The sequence below is a fragment of the Mirounga angustirostris genome, unplaced genomic scaffold, assembly GCF_029215605.1.
Source record: "Mirounga angustirostris isolate CCGP_5_RB_7025 unplaced genomic scaffold, mMirAng1.0.hap1 SCAF_1, whole genome shotgun sequence".
NCBI classification, from domain to species: domain Eukaryota; kingdom Metazoa; phylum Chordata; class Mammalia; order Carnivora; family Phocidae; genus Mirounga; species Mirounga angustirostris.
This window is the reverse complement of record NW_026991709.1, coordinates 44,498,479-44,519,640: the sequence shown is the minus strand read 5'-3', so window position 1 is coordinate 44,519,640 and position 21,162 is coordinate 44,498,479. Positions and strand designations below refer to the sequence as shown.

The following is a 21,162-nucleotide window of genomic DNA, read 5'->3' as shown; positions in this document are numbered from 1 at the left end:
GACCAGAATATGAATAAAATATAGGCATCATCTATTTACAGGTGATGTTTCAAGCCATGAGAATGAGAACATATGAAAAAACAAGAAAGCAAAGAAAGGAATGTAAGGAAAACTAGCATTTAATCGGTAAGGAAAAGAAGAGAAGCCATCAATGGCGATGAATACAATGGTGAGAAAATTAAGAGGGTGAAGGGGAGATTACAATGTCCTAGAATAAAAAGGAACAGATAGTTTCAAGAAACAGGTAATGATCAACAGAGTTAGACATCATAGATATATTTACTTCTAACACAAAATGGCAAAGATCATTGGTGAATTATTCCTGACAGTTTTCTTGAAGTGGTAGGGGAAAAAAAAATCTGATGGCTCTCCTAGAGTGAAGAGTAAAAATCTGAATACAGTAGAGTAAAAAGAAATAATAAAATAAAAAAGGAACCATAGCCAATAAAGACTGCTCTCCCAAGATTTTTTTTTTTTTTGAAGAGAAAAAATAATTGGTCTTGGAGTATTCTTTTAATAATAGAAGTTTGAGTATAGTTATAGGCTGTGAGGAAGAAGTTAGTGGGAACAAAATGTCAGAAAAGTAAACTAACAAGAGCCAGGCCCAGTAGAAGATTGAAGACAGGTCACCCTCTTGCCCACCACTATTAGAGGGATTAACTTTGAATATGAGGCATCTTCTTTTTTAAATTGTAGCCATTTGAAAAGCCTAAAAATATTTATGTGGACACCTTTCCAAAGAAGATAGACAGATGGCAAAAAGCATATGAAAAGAAGCTCCATATCACATGTCATCAGGGAAATACAAATTAAAACAACAAAAAGATTCTACTACACACCTAGGAAAGGGCCAAAGTCCAGAATACTGACAACACCAAACGATGGCAAGGATGTGGAGCAACAGGAATTCTCATTCTTTATTGGTGGGAATGCAAAATGGTAGTTCGGTAGTTTCTTAACAAAATTAAACATACTTTTACCATATTATCTAGCAGTCATGCTCCTTGGTACTTACCCTAAAAGAACTGAAAACTTATGTCCATACAAAAACCTGCACATGTATGTTTACAGCAGCTTATTCCTAACTGTCAAAACTAGGAAGCAGTCAAGTTGTCTTTCAGTAGGTAAGTAGCTAAGTAAACTGTGGTACATCCAGACAATGGAATATTATTCAGTACTAAAAAGAAATGAGCTATCCAGCCATGAAAAGGCATGGGGGGATCTTAAATGCATATTACTAAGTGAAAGAAGCCATTCTGAAAGTCTGCATACTGTAGGATTCCAACTATATGACATTCTAGAAAAGGCAAAAGTATGGAGACAGTAAAAAGATAAGTGGTTGCCAGAGGTTAGTGGGGCAGAGAGGAGCTCTAGGGCAGTGAAAATACTCTGTATGCTACTATCATGTTGGATACATGCCCTATACAAACCACAGAATGTACAACACCAAGAGTGAACCCTAATGTAAACTGTGGACTTTAGGTGATTGTGATATGCAAATGTAGGTTCATCAGTTGTACAAATGTACCACTCCAAGTGGGGGCTGTTAATAATGGGGGAGGCTGTGCATATTTGGGAGCAGGGAGGTATATGGGACTTTTCTATATTTCTCTTAATTTTGTTTGTGAATCTCCAACTGCACTAAAAGAATAAAATCTTAATAAACATTTTTATGTGAATAAATCTTATATATGATGTATCTCAAGATTATGAAATAAAAAGACACCTATCTCTACAGTGAAAACCCAAAGAAATCATAAAACTCTCAACGGTGAAATTACATTTTTAAAGGTTGTTGTTATTGTTTTGATGATGGCACTAAGGAGTAGGGGAAGACTTCTTGGAGTCCTTAAAATCATATCAATTATATGATCACACGCTATCCTTATATATAAAATCATTCCATACTAGGCCATTGACTAGCCAAAGTCCTGGTTTGTCATTTCCAATATTTTAGTCCTTCACTTTCTTTTAAACTCATAAAAATTCAAAATCTCTCTGCCCCTGATACTAAGGAGAAAATCTGCCTCGTTTTAAATCCCTGGAAGATTCTCTGAAAGCAGTTTCAAATGTTAAGACCGACAAAAACACCAGGAAGTGATTGAACTGACTGCTAACTGACCCAGATTCTGACTTTCAGATAATACACTATAGGAACAAAGGTGATAAAGAATGTTTAATTCATAGATACATGATCTAGAAGTTAAGAGAGCATGTATCTATTAAAATTTGGCTCTTATTTGTGGTTAATGAAAGACAGAAAAGGCTGACTGCTTGTTTGATTCTTGGCCTCAGAAGTTCTATATCTCAGTGAACTTACCCTGGTCTTCTTAATTCTAATTGTTCAGTGACCTCCTGACTTGTCACTTTTCTGATTTTTCTTCCCCAACCATCTCATTTTCCAATTTTTAGGAGCAATGATACTTTGGAGTTTAGGGTCCTTACTTTTTCTGCATATGTTGTAATAACTGTGAGGGTCTCTCACCTTAGTCAGAGTATAATTCAGAAAACCTGACTGATCTCAGATAGGCAACAGAAATGCAGGACTTAAAATATTTTGTGAAAAGGTAAAAAATTCAGCATATTATTTTTTTCAGTTTGTAAGAATGCAGATGATGGGAACCAGTATAGTAGTATCAACCATAAAGTGTATAACAGTTTGAATACTAGCTGATCAAAAACTATTTCAAAATGGGTTATAAGAGAATAACTTTCTGTGTTAAACAAACATATATGTAGCACCTACTATGTGCTAGGTGTTGTTCTTAGCACTTTTCAAATATTAACTTATTTAATCATCGCAGCTACAGAATGAAGTATACTGTTATTATCACTATGCATGGGTTAACTGAGGCTAAGAGAGGTTAAACAATTTGCCCAAAGTTACACAGCTATTAAGCACCAACACCAAGATTCATACTCAGATAATTTGACTCTAAAAGATGGTTAACTTACAATATACTATGCTATGTTTTGCTAAAACATGACAGAAGTTCTTTTTTTTTTTTAAGATTTTATTTATTTATTTGAGAGAGAGAGAGAATGAGAGACAGAGAGCATGAGAGGGAGGAGGGTCAGAGGGAGAAGCAGACTCCCTGCCGAGCAGGAGCCCGATGCGGGACTTGATCCCGGGACTCCAGGATCATGACCTGAGCCGAAGGCAGTCGCTTAACCAACTGAGCCACCTAGGCGCCCCAACATGACAGAAGTTCTTAAGAGAGTAGCACAGAAAAGCCTTGAGAGGGGACCTCCTGAGGCTGGACTAGGGAGATCTCACTAAAGTTTTTGCCTTTTTTTTTTTTAAAGATCTTATTTATTTATTTGAGAGAGAGAATGAGAGAGAGCACATGAGTGGGGAGGGTCAGAGGGAGAAGCAGACTCCCCGCTGAGCAGGGAGCCCAATGCGGGACCTGATCCAGGGACTCCAGGATCATGACCTGAGCCAAAGGCAGTCGCTTAACCAACTGAGCCACTCAGGCGCCCAAAGTTTTCACCTTTTTTAGGATGGTTTTATCTTTCAATATTTGATGGCAACACAAAATCCTGTTCTCTCTCTAAGACTCTGCCCAACAATGAGCAGAATCAAACCTTTCTCTGCTTCTATATTTAGTATAGCTGCAAGCTGGCGTGGCCATGATGAGCACAGGGTGATGTGTGGAGTTGTTGAATCACCATATTGTGCACCTGCAACTAATATGACACTGTATGTTAACTACACTGGAATGAAAATAAAATAAAGTAAAAGAAAAGAAAAGAAAAGAAAAGAAAAGAAAAGAAAAGAAAAGAAAAGAAAAGAAAAGAAAAAGAAAACAGCCATAACAAGAGATTAATAAAGATGATGAAAGACCAGACAGACAATTAGAGTTCCCTGGTAAATGATATCTATTGATTAAAATAAAATTAAAACATAAAAGATAAAAAACATAAAAACATAATTTACAATACCAAGTATAAGAAAGGAAATTTTCTAGAGGAAAGAAAAATCCAAGAAACATAAAACATTAAGCTGATAAGTACACATATCTGATTCAATGACTGACTAGTTTACCAGGTTCGTGAACCTTGTTGTATCCAATATTTATTTCCTTAACCAGACTCTCATTTCAAAGAACTGCAAGTCTATCCTGCTACCTTACTGAAGGGTTAGATTGATGGGAACCAATTTATTCCTTCAATTTGTCAATTGTCTATTTATTGCCTCCTAAGAAAATAAAAAGAAAAATTCTCCTTGATCACTTACCTGGGAAGTTCCACTCAGTTTCTGATACAGGTTTTGAGAAATACTTTCCTACCCATTTGAAATACCACAATTTAGCTAAGCTGGAGTATGCTGTCCACAATATAATATAATAATATACAGTAGCCATGCAAGAAGGATTACATATATATAGTAACAGCAAGGTTTTCCTGTTAAAAACTCTTTACATATTTAGGTGAGAAATTATATTTCAGAATTTCCTTTTTCTATTTATTAACTTAAAATATGTTCCCAATGAAAAAAAATGTCAGGTAGTAATTTTCCAGGCTGCAACTTTCTGAAGAAAATGGTCACTCAGCATTTACAATCAGAAAACAAAAGTTACATCTACTAATGAATGTGTTACATTTTTATTAAATGTATTCTATAAAAATATTTTATATTAAAGTCTGTAGTAATGCAGATAATTCTACAGACTGCATCAGTTAAAAGAAATGGGACATCACCATTGTCTCTAAGGAATATGTAACATTACATAATTCTCAATCTATTTTGCCTTTATGGAATTACATAAGATAAGCAATAGTTTGGCACCAATTCATCAAACAGAAGGGCAAATTTTCACTGTAATATCTTATTTATGTATTTAACAAGACTTTTATAGCTACCTAAGAGATGACATTTTACTTTTGCATAGCTTAGCAATGCGTTAATAGATTCCCTTTTACTTTTTAAATGTACAGATATTCCATAATACTTTATAATAAAAGAGTACAAATAATTTAAAATTCTTGGTGCATGCATTAAAATGACCTTCACATTTAAATTTAATATTCTATTGGTTCCAAACCAAAAATTGGAAAGTGAAAGGTGAAATGTGGAAAAACTTAAAACACTTTCCTTTAAAGACAAATGTCAAGGAAAACTAGAACTTTCCTGCCAAACAATAGCACAATGACTTTTAAAGTTCCATCTGGAAGCTTCCCCATACACTGAACTTGATGTTCCTAAATTGGTGTGCCTTAAAATGGACAAGGGTGAAGCAAAGAACAAGTTTTGTTTATAAATTCTTAGGTAGCCTTAAACTGCTTTAACTTCCTAAGGACAGATTATGGTTTGGAAAAATTTCCAGGGCCTCACACCAGTGCTGGGATTTGCATGTCCTGGATCAATGTGAATTTTGAGGAATAGGCACTTCCTTTGCAAGCAGATGAAAAGTAACTATGCTGAGAGAAAGAGAAACTTTTTTCTTCACTGTTATCAAAGACATATACACTGTTGCCACAGAATTTTGTATATCTAGTTTTTAAAACAATTTAGAATAAAGAAACCAAAGGGTTGAAAACAGGATTTCCAAATGCAAAATGTATAGACTTACTGGTACATGCCATGGAAGGTGGGTCTTTTTCAGCTCTGAAGTAACCCTTTTCACATTGACAGACAGAAGTTGCTTCCACATAGGTTAAACTGTGGGGAGGGCATTTAGAACATTTTGTGTTCCCAGCAAATGCTTTATAGAATCCTGGTCTGCAAGCTGTAAAAAGAGGACAATATTTTTATTGTTATTATTGCTTGAGTTTATTTTATTTGTACACATACATGTTTTAATTGATACACATTTTGATCTCAGAGTTCAGTGTTACACATATACAGAAAAGTCAATATATGTTAATATTAACAATGAAATTAGTTTTTCAAAATCAGTAACATAATGGTGATGTCATATTTAGGCTCAGGTTGCTAATTTTGGAAAGCGTACCTGATACACATACACAAAATAATTGATTACCAGAGTGTGGGGATGCCGCTCACTGGCAGTAAGGGGAATGATTTTGTGTAGTTCTAGGAGATAGCATTAAATAACATTGAATTACACTGTGTAAAATGTATTTGCATTCCATTTTTCCCTCAGTCCTTCTGAGTACTAAAGGAGAAAGTCCCAGTGTGGGGCTGGTATATCTTAACACCTGTCCTATTGGTGAAAAAAAAAAATTTTTTTTTAAAGAAAATGAAAGCTGGCTTTAGGCTTTAGGTTCAGAGACTTTAGCAAGAATCTACCTATAGTTTGCTTTACTTTTATCATTTTATTTTTATTTTTTATGGCAAGCAATTTTTTTCTGTTTATTATATTTAAATACATTCATTTAAAATTTTTGAATTAATTTCAAAAGTGGGTAGACAAAATATTAAGTAAATAAGATATACATGCTATACACATATGGCAAGAACCATGAAAACTGTAAGCAAATAACCAAATTTTCACCAAAAAATCATGAAAATGAAATGTAAATAATAAAAGTTATGTGATGAAATGTTTTATTAGACTGCATTTTCTTTTTGCTTAACCATGTTGTCATTTATAGGGTACTCTTTCACAGGAATGGAAGATCTATAAAAAAAGGATCCTATGCTAAGTATGCATCCAATGTCCTGAATGTTGAGGGGGTAGCTGTTTCTGGTCTCAAAGAAACCACTGCTGACCACTTTCTAAATTAACACTGATATACAAAAAAAGGAAAAATAATTTTCCAGTAACATATATTATGTTAAAAAATGTTTTAACTACTTCTTTTAATCTAATACATTTTCGCAAAATGCTCTATTTAAAAATACACAATAATTAACAATAATGGACAATCATCTCTTGATAAGGCTTCTGCTTATATATTCAGGAAAGAAAGAAAAAAATGCCTTTTTTAAAGGTAAATTTAACTCCTCCCTAAATGAGTCCCAATAAAATAACCATTTGTCTTTCCCTAGGTACATATTTTAATGAATGTTCCTACAGATCTAAATGACTGCAATTCTACTGAAATGTACACTATGCACCACTGACTCATCCTCTAGGAGGCGTAAACCGTAAGCGGGAGCGTGCGTGCACGCAGACGTGCACACACACACACGTGCGCGTAGGCACATACACAATTATTGGATTATTTTTGATAGTTTATGTTTGCTTTATATAAATGACCTAGTAATTCAAGAGAAGTTATGATCAATTCTGTACCGTAAAATTATTTTAAAAACTGGTTATTCACTATCAATGAAGCTGTTAGTGGTGATCCATAAATATCAATCACAGTCTCTTTAACTTGCTGATAAATTAGTACTATATGACTAATCAATAGACACTGTATCATCAAAATAGTTCTCTAAGCCTGTCAAAATTCAGAGTATGCAAATAATATATACTCAACCCCAACATTTTCACAAATAAAATATTCTTTAAAAAATATGTAATTACTAAATTTAATCTTATGATATAGTAGTTACAAGACAATGTATTATAAAATATTTAATAAATCTAGCTTATATATATTTTGTCAGTAATTATTTTCTACTTAATTATGAAGCTTAAAATAACTGAATATATTCCATAGAATTCATGTGTAATACTTTGGCAAGTAATTTTAAGTGTTGAACCCAACTAGAAATTTAATCATATCTTTATTACATCTATTACTATATATATTTTTTTAAGATTTTATTTATTTATTTGAGACAGAGAGAATGAGAGAGACAGAGAGCACATGAGGGGGGGTGGTCAGAGGGAGAAGCAGGCTCCCCGCCGAGCAGGGAGCCCGATGCGGGACTCGATCGCGGGACTCCAGGATCATGACCTGAGCCGAAGGCAGTCGCTTAACCAACTGAGCCACCCAGGCGCCCCTATTACTATATTTATAAATCTAACAAACCACACAGCTTATAGAGAATGTGCAAATTTAAATGGGGAGCTTGCATTCTGAATATTCGAATATTATTTTAAATATAATTTAAATATTATCATAAGGGCCTTCTGAAATAAGACCATTCTGAAATAAATTAATTAGGAATGTGAACACTGTAGGACTATACTAAAGTTTATTATATGTGCAGATACAAAACCTATAAGACACATAAACAAGAGCTGTAAACCTTGTTTCCTTTCTGTTATCAGTCATTCAAATCTCAGTCATAAACACTGTTTAGAATATAAAATAGCCTGCCAATAACTTCATTTTGTGCAGCAAAACACTGTTACCTTTATTTTCTCTGGTAACTAAAAAACAAAAATTTAAATAATTTCTTATCTGAAGTGTATTCAGCTAAATTGTCACCTTCTTTTAGAATTTTAGAGTGCTTAAAGCAGCTCTTAAAATACTTAGAATAGCTTAGTGATAGCCAAACTTTTCTAGAGACCAGGCTGCTAACTGGTCTCAGCACCCAATCTTGTCTACTTTATTCTGTAAACAGAAGGATCTTCTAAATCTGCTCTGTCCAATAGTACTAAAAATTAATATATATATATAATATATATAATTATATATATGTCATTTTAAATTTTGTAGGAGCCACATTAAAAAACTAAAAAGAGGCAAAATTAATTTTAATAATATATTTTATTTAACACAATATATCCAAAATATTATCATTTCAACATATAATCTAGCTCTTAAAATATTTTACATTTGGGTTTTTTTGTACTATTTTGTACTAATATGATGTGTATTTTACATTCACTGCACATCTCAATTTGAACTAGCCACATTTCAAGTGCCTACTCACCTCACGGCCTATTAGCTACCACATTGGATAGTGCAGTTTTGAACACAGAAATCTGTTCATTATATCTCCCTGTTGAAAAAACTTCCCACCATCTTTGTGTTAGTTTAAAACGGATTGGATTATTAAGTTTCCCTGTGGTTTGAACCTGCCTACAGCTCCAACCACATCACATGAAGCTACTTCCTTCTCACACACACTCCCTTGATTAAGGCTTTGCCTTTCTACAGTCTATTCTCAACCCAGCAGGCAGTGATCTCCTCAGAACTTGCATAAGATCACATTATCACTGGGCTCCCAGCGTCCAGTGGCTTTCCATTTCCCCTAGTCAAGCCATTGCCCTATTAACTACTAGTCATCCCGCGCTTTTGCTCCCTACCCATTCCCTGTGACTCTGCTTTTCATCAGTTCTTTTTCCATCAGGTACTCTGCTCCAGCCACACTGGCCTCCCTCAGAATCTTGCATGAAAGCATGCTCCTGCTACTGGGCCTTTAACACTTGCTCTTACTCGCCTATCTGTATGGTTTGCTCCCTCCCTTAGATCAGGTCTTTGTAACAATGTTATTGTATTAATGAAGCCTGATTCCCTTTTTAAAACTGCACCTCCTGCTACATCCTACCACAGTATTTTATATTACCCTCCACACTTTTTCCTATCTACAAAGAACTTAACATCTGACACATGATATGTTTAATTTTTTAAGCTATTTTCTCCTAAAATGTATGCTCTGTTAGGGCATAGATTTTTGTCTCTTTTGTGTACTGAGGTGTATCTCCAGGGCTTGGACCAGCGCCAGGCATTATTTGGCCCTTCCTCAGTGTTCGGTGAATGAATGAATGACTTGCTAAAGGTCTCCTTTAATTTCTATGAATCTACCATGATCTTTCTTCTGCTTAAACCTTTTCTACTGTTGAAAATCTCTTTTCTCCATCCTACCCCATGACCCAATCATCTTGCTAACTCCTAGTCCTCTTTCAGGTCCCACTTCTTCCTGACTTTCTAGACTAGTTTAGTTTCTCCAAGCACCTGTGACTTCTCAATAATACTTGTTTGTTTGCAAACTAACGCTGTGCATGCAAGGCAGGGGGAGACAGAAAAAGAGGCAGGCCGCTCCAGATTGGTAGGTGGCAGGTTTCATAAACAAGGGAAATGACATATGAAGCTTGTTCTGGGCAGCTGAAAGACAAACAGTTCTCTGCACCTGCCCTCCAGAATCTTAAAAGTTTAAATAAAGGCCTTAAATGGGTTGAGTCACGTATACTACCCAGATGGTCTCAACACCACCTTACTCTCTCCAAGGCTCTGTCCTTGAAAACAGCTCCCACTGTGGGAATGGTAGGCAGATCATAGAGTCCAAGGACAGGAAAGGGGTTGAGGAGCCTCCAGCTGCCCAGGTCCAGCTCGAGGGTTAACCAGCGGTGGTCCCATGTTCTGTGTTACTTTTTCAGCAACACCTTGGCGATTACTTGTTTAATGGCTGTAAGTTCCTCAAGGGCAGGCTGGTAACAGTGATTATCATAAAGTAGGTGTTCAACACATATTTTTTTTCACTGAATTGGACAGATTGTTAGTACTCTGCTAATTAAGTTCCTGCAAAAGGTTATGCATTTCTACTCAGTGTATATTCTGATCATAGCATAATTCATCTTACTATAAATTTATAGGTTTTGTTTTTGTCTTTGGCTTGCTAAATTACTGTAAGTTAGGGATGGAAACAGTGAATAAAGATTTTGAAAGTGATTCAATTGCAACTCGAAACTAATTATTCTAATATCTCAAGGTGAGCTGGCTGCTAGGAAAAAAAAAAAAAAACCAAAACCTTTCCAGTTGAAGTTATCTATATGATTTTGAATTTGAATATTTTGCCTACCACAAAAAATATAAATATGAATTGGATGTTGGTACTGCAACTCTCAACCTTATCTCTGATTTGAAATGACTGTGTACACATCAAAATTGTCTTTAAAAATCTTAAAATGTTAAACTTATAAAACATTTCGATTGTTAAAATATTACCCTATTTTAATATTAAGGTTTAATATAATATTTCATTTCAAAACATAGGATTATGCTGTTAAAAATGTTAGAAAGCCACTGTTCTAGGTAGTTACATTCTCTTTATGTAGCACACATTAATGGTATACCACATATACCTCTCTATTAGTTTGAATCTTATGAGATTATAACTATCTTGTCACATTTATCATCAATTTCTTGGAACTGCCACAAGTCAGACATGGGCATATATCCATAATGCTTAACGTATTTCAAGTATATATTTCATTTTTACATATGCTTAAAAAATTTAATGAGTGAATGAGTAAATAATTCACCAACGTCTACTATGAAATTACTAGAACTCTAAATGTAATAATCATTCTACATATCTATTCAGTTAGTGATTTTAGATTTTGTTTGTATTTCTGTTACAACTGGGATATCAGTACCTACATCTTGAGAACTTTTAAATTGTTTTATTTTTCCTCTCTATTACTTCTTTATCTATTTATAGGGAGTGGGTAAACTTCATTTCCAAAAACAAACCACCCCACATAAGATAAGAATATTTTCCAATGCATGCCAATACCACACAAAATACTGTTAGAAATTTAAAGATTATCTGATGCAGTAATTTCTAATTTGTTTCTTTTAGAAAAAGCTATTTGAACATAGATGTTCAGTTGAAACTTTCATTTTCTACAATGATTCTTTTTTTAAAGTACCTATTTATTTCTATATTAAGACGTTTATGAGGGGCGCCTTGGTGGCTCAGTTGGTTAAGTGGCTGCATTCTGCCCAGGTCATGATCTCAGGGTCCTGGGATCAAGCCCTGCGTCAGGTTCCCTGCTCAGGGGGGAGTCTGCTTTTCCCTCTCCCTTTGTACTCTCTCTCACTCTCTCAAGTAAATAAATAAAATAAAATAAAACACACTTATGATACATAAATCGATCATAACATGTATACTCTGTATGACCATTTATTTTAAAATATCATTTAGAAATTTGGATTACATCTAACTTTTCTTCCATTTTTCCTCTTCAAAAATAACTTCCCTAAAATGCCAACACATTGATGGGTAGATATGTGTAATATATATATGATCACAAGAATTTATTATTGTTAATTTTACAACATTGGGATAATATCTATATAATATAGATTTTTGTTCTCAATTACTACTATATTATGAAAATATCTCCAGGTCAATGGTTATGAGTTAATTCTTTATAATGTGCCTATAGTATTTCTACCAACAATCTCCCAGTTGAGGGAACCCTTTTCTAAACTGTGCTGCAGTAAACATCCTTGTGATAATGTTTATATTTCAGTTCCCAAGAGTGGGAACTCTGGATTAGGGTATGTTTATTATTTTCTTAACACATATTTCTGTGTTTCATTCCTATACATTTCTAAAAACTCACAGCAATGTAAAAGAGCATCCTAAACTTGCACCCCACTAATCCCTATAATAAATATAAATCATATTTTATTTTTTGAAAATATATGAAGTTAAATATCATTGTTACTTTAACTGAAGTTTCCTGATTACCAGTAATATTGCACATTTTTATTGGTCATTTGGTTATAGTCATTTATGCATTCTTTTATATCCTTGTTTGTTGTTTCTATTAATTTTAAGAGCTGTTTATTAGCAATATTAAAATTATATTTATCACTTTTATTATACATAGTTTTCTATCAATTTTATATTGATTTTATGCATAAAAAAGAAATAAAGACAACAATCCCATTCATAATAGCATAGAGAATAATAAAATACATAGGAATAAATTCAACCAAGAAGTGAAAGATCTGTATAGTGAAAATTATAAACTTTGATGAAAGAAATTGAAGAAGACACAAATGAATATCCAATGTTCATGCTCATGCATCAGAAGAATTAATTATTAAAATGTCCATATGACTCAAATCCATCTATAGATTCAATGCAATCCCTATTAAAATTCCAATGACATTTTTCACAGAAGTAGGAAAAAAAATCCTAAAATGTGTATGGAACTACAAAAAAACCTGAATAGCCAAAGCAATTCTGAAAAAGAAAAAGCTGGAAGCATCACACTCCCTGATTTCAAACTATACTGAAAGCCATAGTAATGAAAGCAGTGGGGTACTGGCATAAGAATAGACAGACACACAGACCAATGGAACATATCAGAGAGACCAGAAATAAACTCTTTCATATATGGTCAACTAATATTTGACAAGGGAGCCAAGAATGTGCAATAAGGAAAGGATAGTCTTTTCCATAAATGTTACTGGGAAAACCAGAGAGCCATAAGCAGAAGAATGAAACTGGATCCCTATCTTGCACCACTCAGAAAAATTACTTGAAATAGATTAAAGACTTAAACATAAGACCTGAAACTATAAAACTTCTAGAAGAAATCATAGGGAAAAGCTCCTTGACACTGGTTTTCGCAAAGATTTTTTCGATACGAAATAAAAGCAGAAGCCACAAAGGCAAAAATCAACAAGTAGGGCTACATTAAACTTAAATGATTCTGCACAGCAAAAGAAACAATCAACAAAATGAAAAGGAAAACCATGAAATGGGAGAACATATTTGCAAGCCATCTATCTGATAAGATGTTAATATTCAAAATTTATAAAAATTAATCCAACTCAACAACAAAACAAGTAATTGGATAAAAAATGGGCATAGGAACTAAATAGACATTTTTCCAAAAAAGACATCCAAATGGCCAACAGACACATGAAACGATACTCAGCATCACTAATCCTCAGAAAAATGCACATCAAAACCATAATATTACCTCATATTTGTTAAAATGGCTATTATCAAAGAGACAGAAAATAAGTGTTGGCAAGGATGTGGACAAAAGGGAACTGTTCTGCATTGTTCATAGGAAGATAACTTGTTTAAGCCACCACAGCAAATAGTATAGTTCCTCAAAAGATTAATAGAGCTACCATATGACCCAGCAATCCCACTTCTGAGTATTTATCCAAAGGAAATGAAGGCAGGATATCAAAAAGATATCTGCAGTCTTGTGTTTATTGCAGCATTATTCACAATAGCCAAGATACAGAAACATCCTAAGTACTTATCAACAGATGAATGGATAAAGAAGATCTATAATGATTCTATTTTTTAGTTTCCATCCATAATACTATAACCTTATTATGTAAATCCACCATTTCTTGTACTTACTGCATTCATTTCATTTGCTTGCCTCGCTTTCTTCCTGCTCAAATCTACATCATAGCCACTGCCAGTTATATTTCTAAATGGTAGAGATGATCGTGCTACTGCCTATTGTCTAGTGTAAGAGTTGGCAAACTATTGCACTTTGGCCAAATCTGGCCCACCGCCTGGTTTTTGTACAGCTTGTGAGCTAAGAATAGCCTTTGGATTTTTAAATGATTACACAGGTACATGGTGACATTGATTTTGACTCTTGGCCTGCAAAGCCTAAAATGTATACTGTCTGGCCCTTTATGGAAAATGTTTGCTAACACCCGGTCTGTAGCACAAAGTCCAAACTCAGTTTAGCATTTAAATTGCTTCACAGTTGAGCTCACACCTATTTTTGCAAACTTACCTCCCACTGCAGCATAAATTTTAGACTTCTTCCCATTCTCCCCACATACCATACTATTTTTTAACAGCTTTAATGAGGTGTAATTGGCATGAAAAAACTGCACGTAAAGTATACAATTGGTTAAGTTTTGGCATATGTGTACAGCTATGAATATTTAACCACAATCAAGATAGTGAATGTATCCATCAACCCCAAAAGTTTCCTTGTGTCCCTTTATTTTCACCTATTTGGATTTTTATATTTATTTTTAATTTTTCTTAAAGATTTTATTTTTAAGAAATCTCTATACCTGGGCGCCTGGGTGGCTCAGTTGGTTAAGTGACTGCCTTCGGCTCAGGTCATGATCCTGGAGTCCCTGGATTGAGTCCCACATCAGGCTCCCTGCTCGGCAGGGAGTCTGCTTTGCCCTCTGACCCTATCCCCTCTCATGTGTTCTCTCCCATTCTCTCTCTCTCAAATAAATAAATAAAATCTTTAAAAAAAAAAAAAAAGAAATCTCTATACCCAACATGGGACTCAAACTTACAACCTTGAGATCAAGAGTCAGATGCTCTACTGACTGAGTCAGCCAGGTGTCCCTGAATTTTTATATTTAAAGTACATTTCCAGGGTGCCTGGGTGGCTCAGTCGGTTAAGCATCTGACTCTTGATTTCAACTCGGGTCATGATCTCATCAGGGTAATGAGACTGAGCCCCATGTCTGGCTTCTTGCTCAGCATGGAGCCTGATAAGAGTCTCTCTCTGCCCTTCCCTTCCTCCCGCTCTAAAAAAATTAAATTAAAAATAAAGCACATTTCCTGCAGGTAGAACATACCTGGGTATTGCACTTTTTTAAAAAATCCAATCTGACAACTTCTTTCTTTTAATTGGGATGTTTAGTCTATTTACATTTAATGTGGTTACTGAAATGGTTAAAGTCTATCTTGCTGTTTTGTTCCCATTTGTCCCATCTGTTTTTTGCTCCATTTTCTTCCATTTCCTGCCTTTTTTTTTTTTTTTAATAATTGCATCCTTTCTATGATTTCATTTAAATCTCCTTTGTTGATTTATTTGCTCATGAGCAATCTCAGGTGAATACTCCTGGAGAACTTCTACAGGTCTCTGGAGTTCTCTGTCAGAGAAGCCCTCTCCTCTTTCATACTGTTTTGTGATACCTGGCTGTCTGGGTCTACATGGACTCTCAGATCTATCTTCTCAACCCACAGAAGGAGTCTGCTGGCTTCTCTCAGGGTTCCTCCTCCCTGCACCATGGCCTGGAAACTCTCTCAAGACACTAAGTGGGAACAGTTGTAGGGCTCTCCTCCTTTATTTACCGTCTAGCAGGGATCACTGTCTTTCATTAACTGATGTTTTGTCTTAAAATGATTTTTTTTCATATATTTTGCATGTGTTTTCTAGGTTTTTTTCAGGCAACAGATGTTACTATATCTTGGCTGTGAGTAAAAATCAGATTGTTTTAGTCATCTTAAAGTCTTATTTTTCTGTCTTCATATTTCACTGTTATTTTTTTAATTTTATTTATTTGAGAGAGAGAGAGCACAAGGGTGGGGGGGGAGTGGCAGAGGGAGAGGGAGAAGCAGGCTTCCCGATGAGCAAGGAGCCGATGTGGGGCTCGATCCCAGGACCCTGGGATCACGACCTGAGCCAAAGGCAGACGCTTAACTGACTGAGCCACCCAGGCGCCCCTAATTCACTGTTTTATAACAGCCTTCTCCTATCTAGGTTCACCTGTTTAGTTTCTCAAAGAGATACTTTAAAAACTTACTTCAAAGTACAGGGCAATACAACTGCCTCCTACCAGAATGCCTAAAGTGAAAAAGACACACAATACGGAGTGTTGGTGAGGATATACAGCAATATGAGCTCTCATACATTGCTGGAGAAGTTTTAACTGGTCCTACCACTTTGTGGAACTGTTTGGCAGTATTTACTATAGATAAACACAGATATATCTTCTGACATAACAATTCTGCTCCTAAGTATATACCCAACCAAACAGCACAAAGTGAAAGTAGCTTCTATCCCTGCAGGCACTCATACCAAATTCCATTGCTAAGTGAGTTATCACTTTTCCATTCGATTTTAATTTTTGTAATTTTGTTGACATGTTGCTCTTTCTCACCTGAAGTATTTTCTACTCCTATCACCCCCTACTTTGTCCTTGTTAGTGCAGACTTTCTATATTCCCTTATTTTGGTGAAGTATCCTGAGGGAATGGAAGTAAACCGATATGTTCAAGAAACTATGCTTAACAAAAAAGTTTACACTTTATTAAATTTCTAATTATATAATTGGAATACATTTTGTTGAAAATAATCAAATTACAATTAAGCTATTATTTATTAAATATTTGTTTTCATGTTTCCATGTACCTACTGATAAAAGTAGTAAGAGTGCTACTACAAATACAGTGTAATTTGATGATTGTAATCTATAAAATGTAAAATATGTAAGTATTCTCATAAAATTATATAATAATCCAAGTTAAAACATAGTTTTCTACTTCAAAAATATGTTTATAATTTGAGCAACTTTATTATTATTTATTTTTACTCTATTTTTTTAAGTAGACTCCATGCCCAACATGGGGCTTGAACTCATGACCCTGAGATCAAGAGTTGAATGCTCTGCTGCTCCTAATTTGAGAAACTTTAAATGTTTGCTTAAAATAACAAGAAGAGGGGCACCTGTGTGGCTCAGTTGGTTAAGCAGCTGCTTTCGGCTCAGGTCATGATCCTAGTGTCCTGGGATCAAGCCCGCATTGAAACCTGCATTGAGCCCCGCATTGAGCCCACATTCAGCCCCATATCCAGCCCCGCACTGGATCGGGCTCCCTGGTCAACAGGGAATCTGCTTCTCCCTCCCCCTGCTCTTGTGCTCTCGCTTGCTCTCTCTCTCTCCTCCAAATAAAAATAAAATCTTAAAAAAATAAAATAACAGTATTAAGAATTGTGATACATATCATAAGGTCAAAATAATTTTTACAAAAAGCATGTATTTAGTATCAGTATAGTTACAGAATTACGACTAATGTTAATGAAGTACATACCTTGCAATGCAATTTCCCTTGTAAATGTTTGAAAATTCATTGTCTTTAGAAAATTGAAGTCTCTGGGTATTACTGAAATATGGTTTGAAAGTACTCTCACACACCCATACATAAACACACACACACACATACACACAATGTCTCTGCTAAAACAAAATCAAGAAATGTAGGACCTGTTATATACATACTTTATTTTAAAAATGGAATGGTTAGGCATACATTGCCAGCAATGTTTTGGGGGTTTATCTGTATTATCAGAGAACTCTAAGACAAAGGACCACAAGAAATCCTAGTTGGCATATCATGCAGTTCTTACCATTTGATGAAATACTGAATTGCCTCTTATGTGACAGAAACTGATATTAATACAATTGACTGCCTTTCCCTCAACGGTTTTCAATAGTCTGTAAGTTTAGATAAACCTGAATGACTTATCAGTAAAATATGAGATCTGCATCATTTCTCAAAACATTAAAATTCATGAATTTAAGAAACTGGGGTAGGTAATACCATCGCTGCTTTCTTAGATGCTGTTCTGCAATTACGAAAATTAAGTTTTGCTGCCAGGTATGCAGAGAAGGCCCAGAATGCTAGGGAATTAAAACATAAAAAGAAAAGAAAAGAAAAACCTAGGTGTAAGGGTAAATAACCATGGATATTTTGTGTCTTCAGAATAATCTATTACTAACAACCCAGGAAAATCTCACGATCAGATGTAGGTCTATTAATCTTGTGTCTTCAGAATAGTCTATTACTAACAACCCAGGAAAATCTCACGATCGAATGTAGGTCTATTAATCTTAATGCTATGCTTCAAAATATTCAACCTAACTTTCCTTGCAGGAGACTACTATCAAGTCCTGATAAGATGATGTGTGTAAAATTGTCCTGTTACTAATTCTGATTTCTTCAGTCAAAGAAATGTTTAAAGTGGACTTTCTTTTGAATAAACAAATAGAAAAACCATCTGAACACACCACACCCAGCAGATATTTAAGGACTCTGAAAAGGAAGCAGAAGCAGGTATACTGGAGAAGATCAAAGTATGCGGTACTACTGACCTGGTGATGAGCTGACCATCCTTCTCTCCCTTCCCTCCCTCCTGCCTCCCCCAACACTTGGAGCCTGGACTGAGTGGACCAAACACCTAGAAGTGGACACCAGGTCACAGACAGAGCTCTAGGACAAGCCTGCTCATCTTCATTCTGGGAGTGAGAAACAGAACTCATAATGCTCAGGAGAGAATGTGAAAATCCCTTCCTCCTTTGCTTCTCTTTCTTTTCTCCCTTCTCTCTTGCCTGTCTCTTAAGCAATCATGCGGTAATGGTGGGGCTGGTGGTGGCCAGTAATGAAAACCCACAGGAGCCAAAATTCTTTTTTTTTTTTTTTTAAAGATTTTATTTATTTGACAGAGAAAGACACAGCGAGAAAGGGAACACAAACGGGGAGTGGGAGAGGGAGAAGCAGACTCCCTGCTGAGCAGGGAGCCCGATGCGGGACTCGATCCAGGGACTCCAGGATCATGACCTGAGCAGAAGGCAGTCGCTTAACCAACTGAGCCACCCAGGCGCCCCTATGCATACTTTCTATAAAAAAAGAACCAAAATAATATGAAAACTGGATTCTTAAGTAAGATTGAGGAATATGACTGAGGCCTAAAGTTTTTTAGAAATGAACCATCTAGGTTATATATTTTTTTAAAGATTTTATTTATTTATTTGAGAGAGAGAGAATGAGAGACAGAGAGCACGAGAGGGAAGAGGGCAGAGGGAGAAGCAGACCCCCTGCCGAGCAGGGAGCCCGATGCGGGACTCGATCCAGGGACTCCAGGATCATGACCTGAGCCGAAGGCAGTTGCTTAACCAACTGAGCCACCCAGGCGCCCGGAGCCAAAATTCTTAAGAAGGGAAAACTTCCTCTCCATTCACTCAAGCTGCGGTTCCCACCAACTGCATTTCTTTTTCTCTCTGTCCTTGCCCCACTTGGCCCTGGATGCATATCCAGTTGATGGAGTGCACAACAGAGTGGAGTAAATAAAGATTCAGCCAGCATTCCAGCCAAGAGACCTTAGAGAGGAGCCATGGTGAACCAGAGAGTACTGGGAAGAACATGGAGAGAGAGGAGCTTGAGAAATCAATCCCATAGCCTGTTTATGAATTCCTAGGTTTACTTCAAAACTGCATATACATGGATTTCATTCATTTAAGATACCAAAGACTTTGAGGACTGAAACAAAGACCACTACTTGGGTCTCAGACTAGCAGTGAAATTTTGAACTTTTGGTTAGGTAAAGAAGAACCTAGAAACTAAATACTATTTTTTTTTTTTTTTACTATGTGACATAGTAACTTATAAAATAGAGATATATACAGAAATCCACAGAAGTTGCCATTAACAAGCACAAAGTGGATATGTTAGATCTTGGTTTTATCTTCCACCATTTATCTCATTCATAGACTCATAATTTATATCTTAAAGATGATGTGAAAAAAGCACATTCCTTCAAGAGGTGGATAATTGTCAAGGAAAGGGCATTACTTGCAAAGTGAAGTCAGAAATACTTTAGTAGTCTGAGGTTTGTGACATGCAAATTAAAATTCTAAAGATGTTTCTAGTGTGAGATAAGGTAGTGGAGGTATAGAAACCAAAAGGTTTATATTAGCAGTTTTTATGATTAGACACCATTTTTATTTTTATTACCCCTTATCATTTTGAAAGCAATCTGGTAATAATACTGGCACAATATCAAAAGTTAACCATTTTCCCCCTATAAATAACAGATCATCTTTTCAGTGTTCTAACATTCATCTTCTAATGTGATTTTTAATTAATTTGTTACCCCCAGGTATATTTTAGTCTTAAACTTAAGCCTTCATTATTAATACTACTTCCTTCATATTTAGCATTACTTTAAAAAAAATGTGTTTATTGCATCTATCACCATATTTTCAGATACTTTGAAATGAGATGCCATTTAACTTTTTTCCCTAATCAGAGATTCTTAGTCTTATTTCACTATTTTTTCTAGACACCTGACTGTAATGACAGTTTCTAACTTTCTCTTCAATATTCCTTTCTTATATACTCCTTAAGCCAGCTTAAATTTACTTTAATAAGAAAAACCATCCCAAAGAGAAAACACCCAGGGATTAACTAACTGTAAGATATAGAAGTAATAATAGCTACAGCAAAATCATTTATAGTTAATGAGCATTCAGAATGAGCTGGATATTTGTGCAAAATGCTTCATATACAATTTTTTATTTATTCTTATAAAAACCAGTTACAAAGGATAATAAAGAATGTGGCCTTTGGAACTAGATTGCTTGGCTCTGAGTTCTGTTCCTATATTTTACCAACTCTGTCATTTCAGGCATTTATCTGTTATTTTTCCATGCATTATTTTCCTTCTCTGGAAAATGGGTATAAATGATAGCACCTAACTCAGAGGATGTGAGAATTTAATGAATCACTATGTGTAAAGTGATCAGAAGGGTGTTTAGCATATTATTACTTAGAGGAGGAAACTGAAGTTAAGTGATATTAAGTAATGTGCTATGGCAGATTGTGCTTTCCAAAAACGGCCTCAACAATATCTCCCACTCTCTGCCCTTCTGACAATGTCTCATGGACACTCTTTCCATAAGGAATTCAGGTCCATGTTCCCTATCTCCTGAATTTGGGTGTGCTTGTGACTACAGAGAATCTATATGACTTCCTAGGCTACGTCATAAAAGGTTAGAGAGCTGTTCCTTTTGGAATGTTTATGTTCCTTTTGGAATGTTT

The 21,162-nt window shown here is 35.2% G+C and overlaps 1 protein-coding gene across 1 annotated transcript in view; it reads right to left on the bottom strand.

The window, feature by feature from the left end:
- Positions 1–21,162, bottom strand: part of EPHA6 (EPH receptor A6) — an 833,569-nt gene that overhangs the window by 444,580 nt on the left and 367,827 nt on the right. The window contains exon 4 of the mRNA XM_064580423.1: positions 5,577–5,732. Coding sequence (XP_064436493.1) covers positions 5,577–5,732 — 156 coding nt within the window. The remainder of the gene's footprint in view (positions 1–5,576; positions 5,733–21,162) is intronic.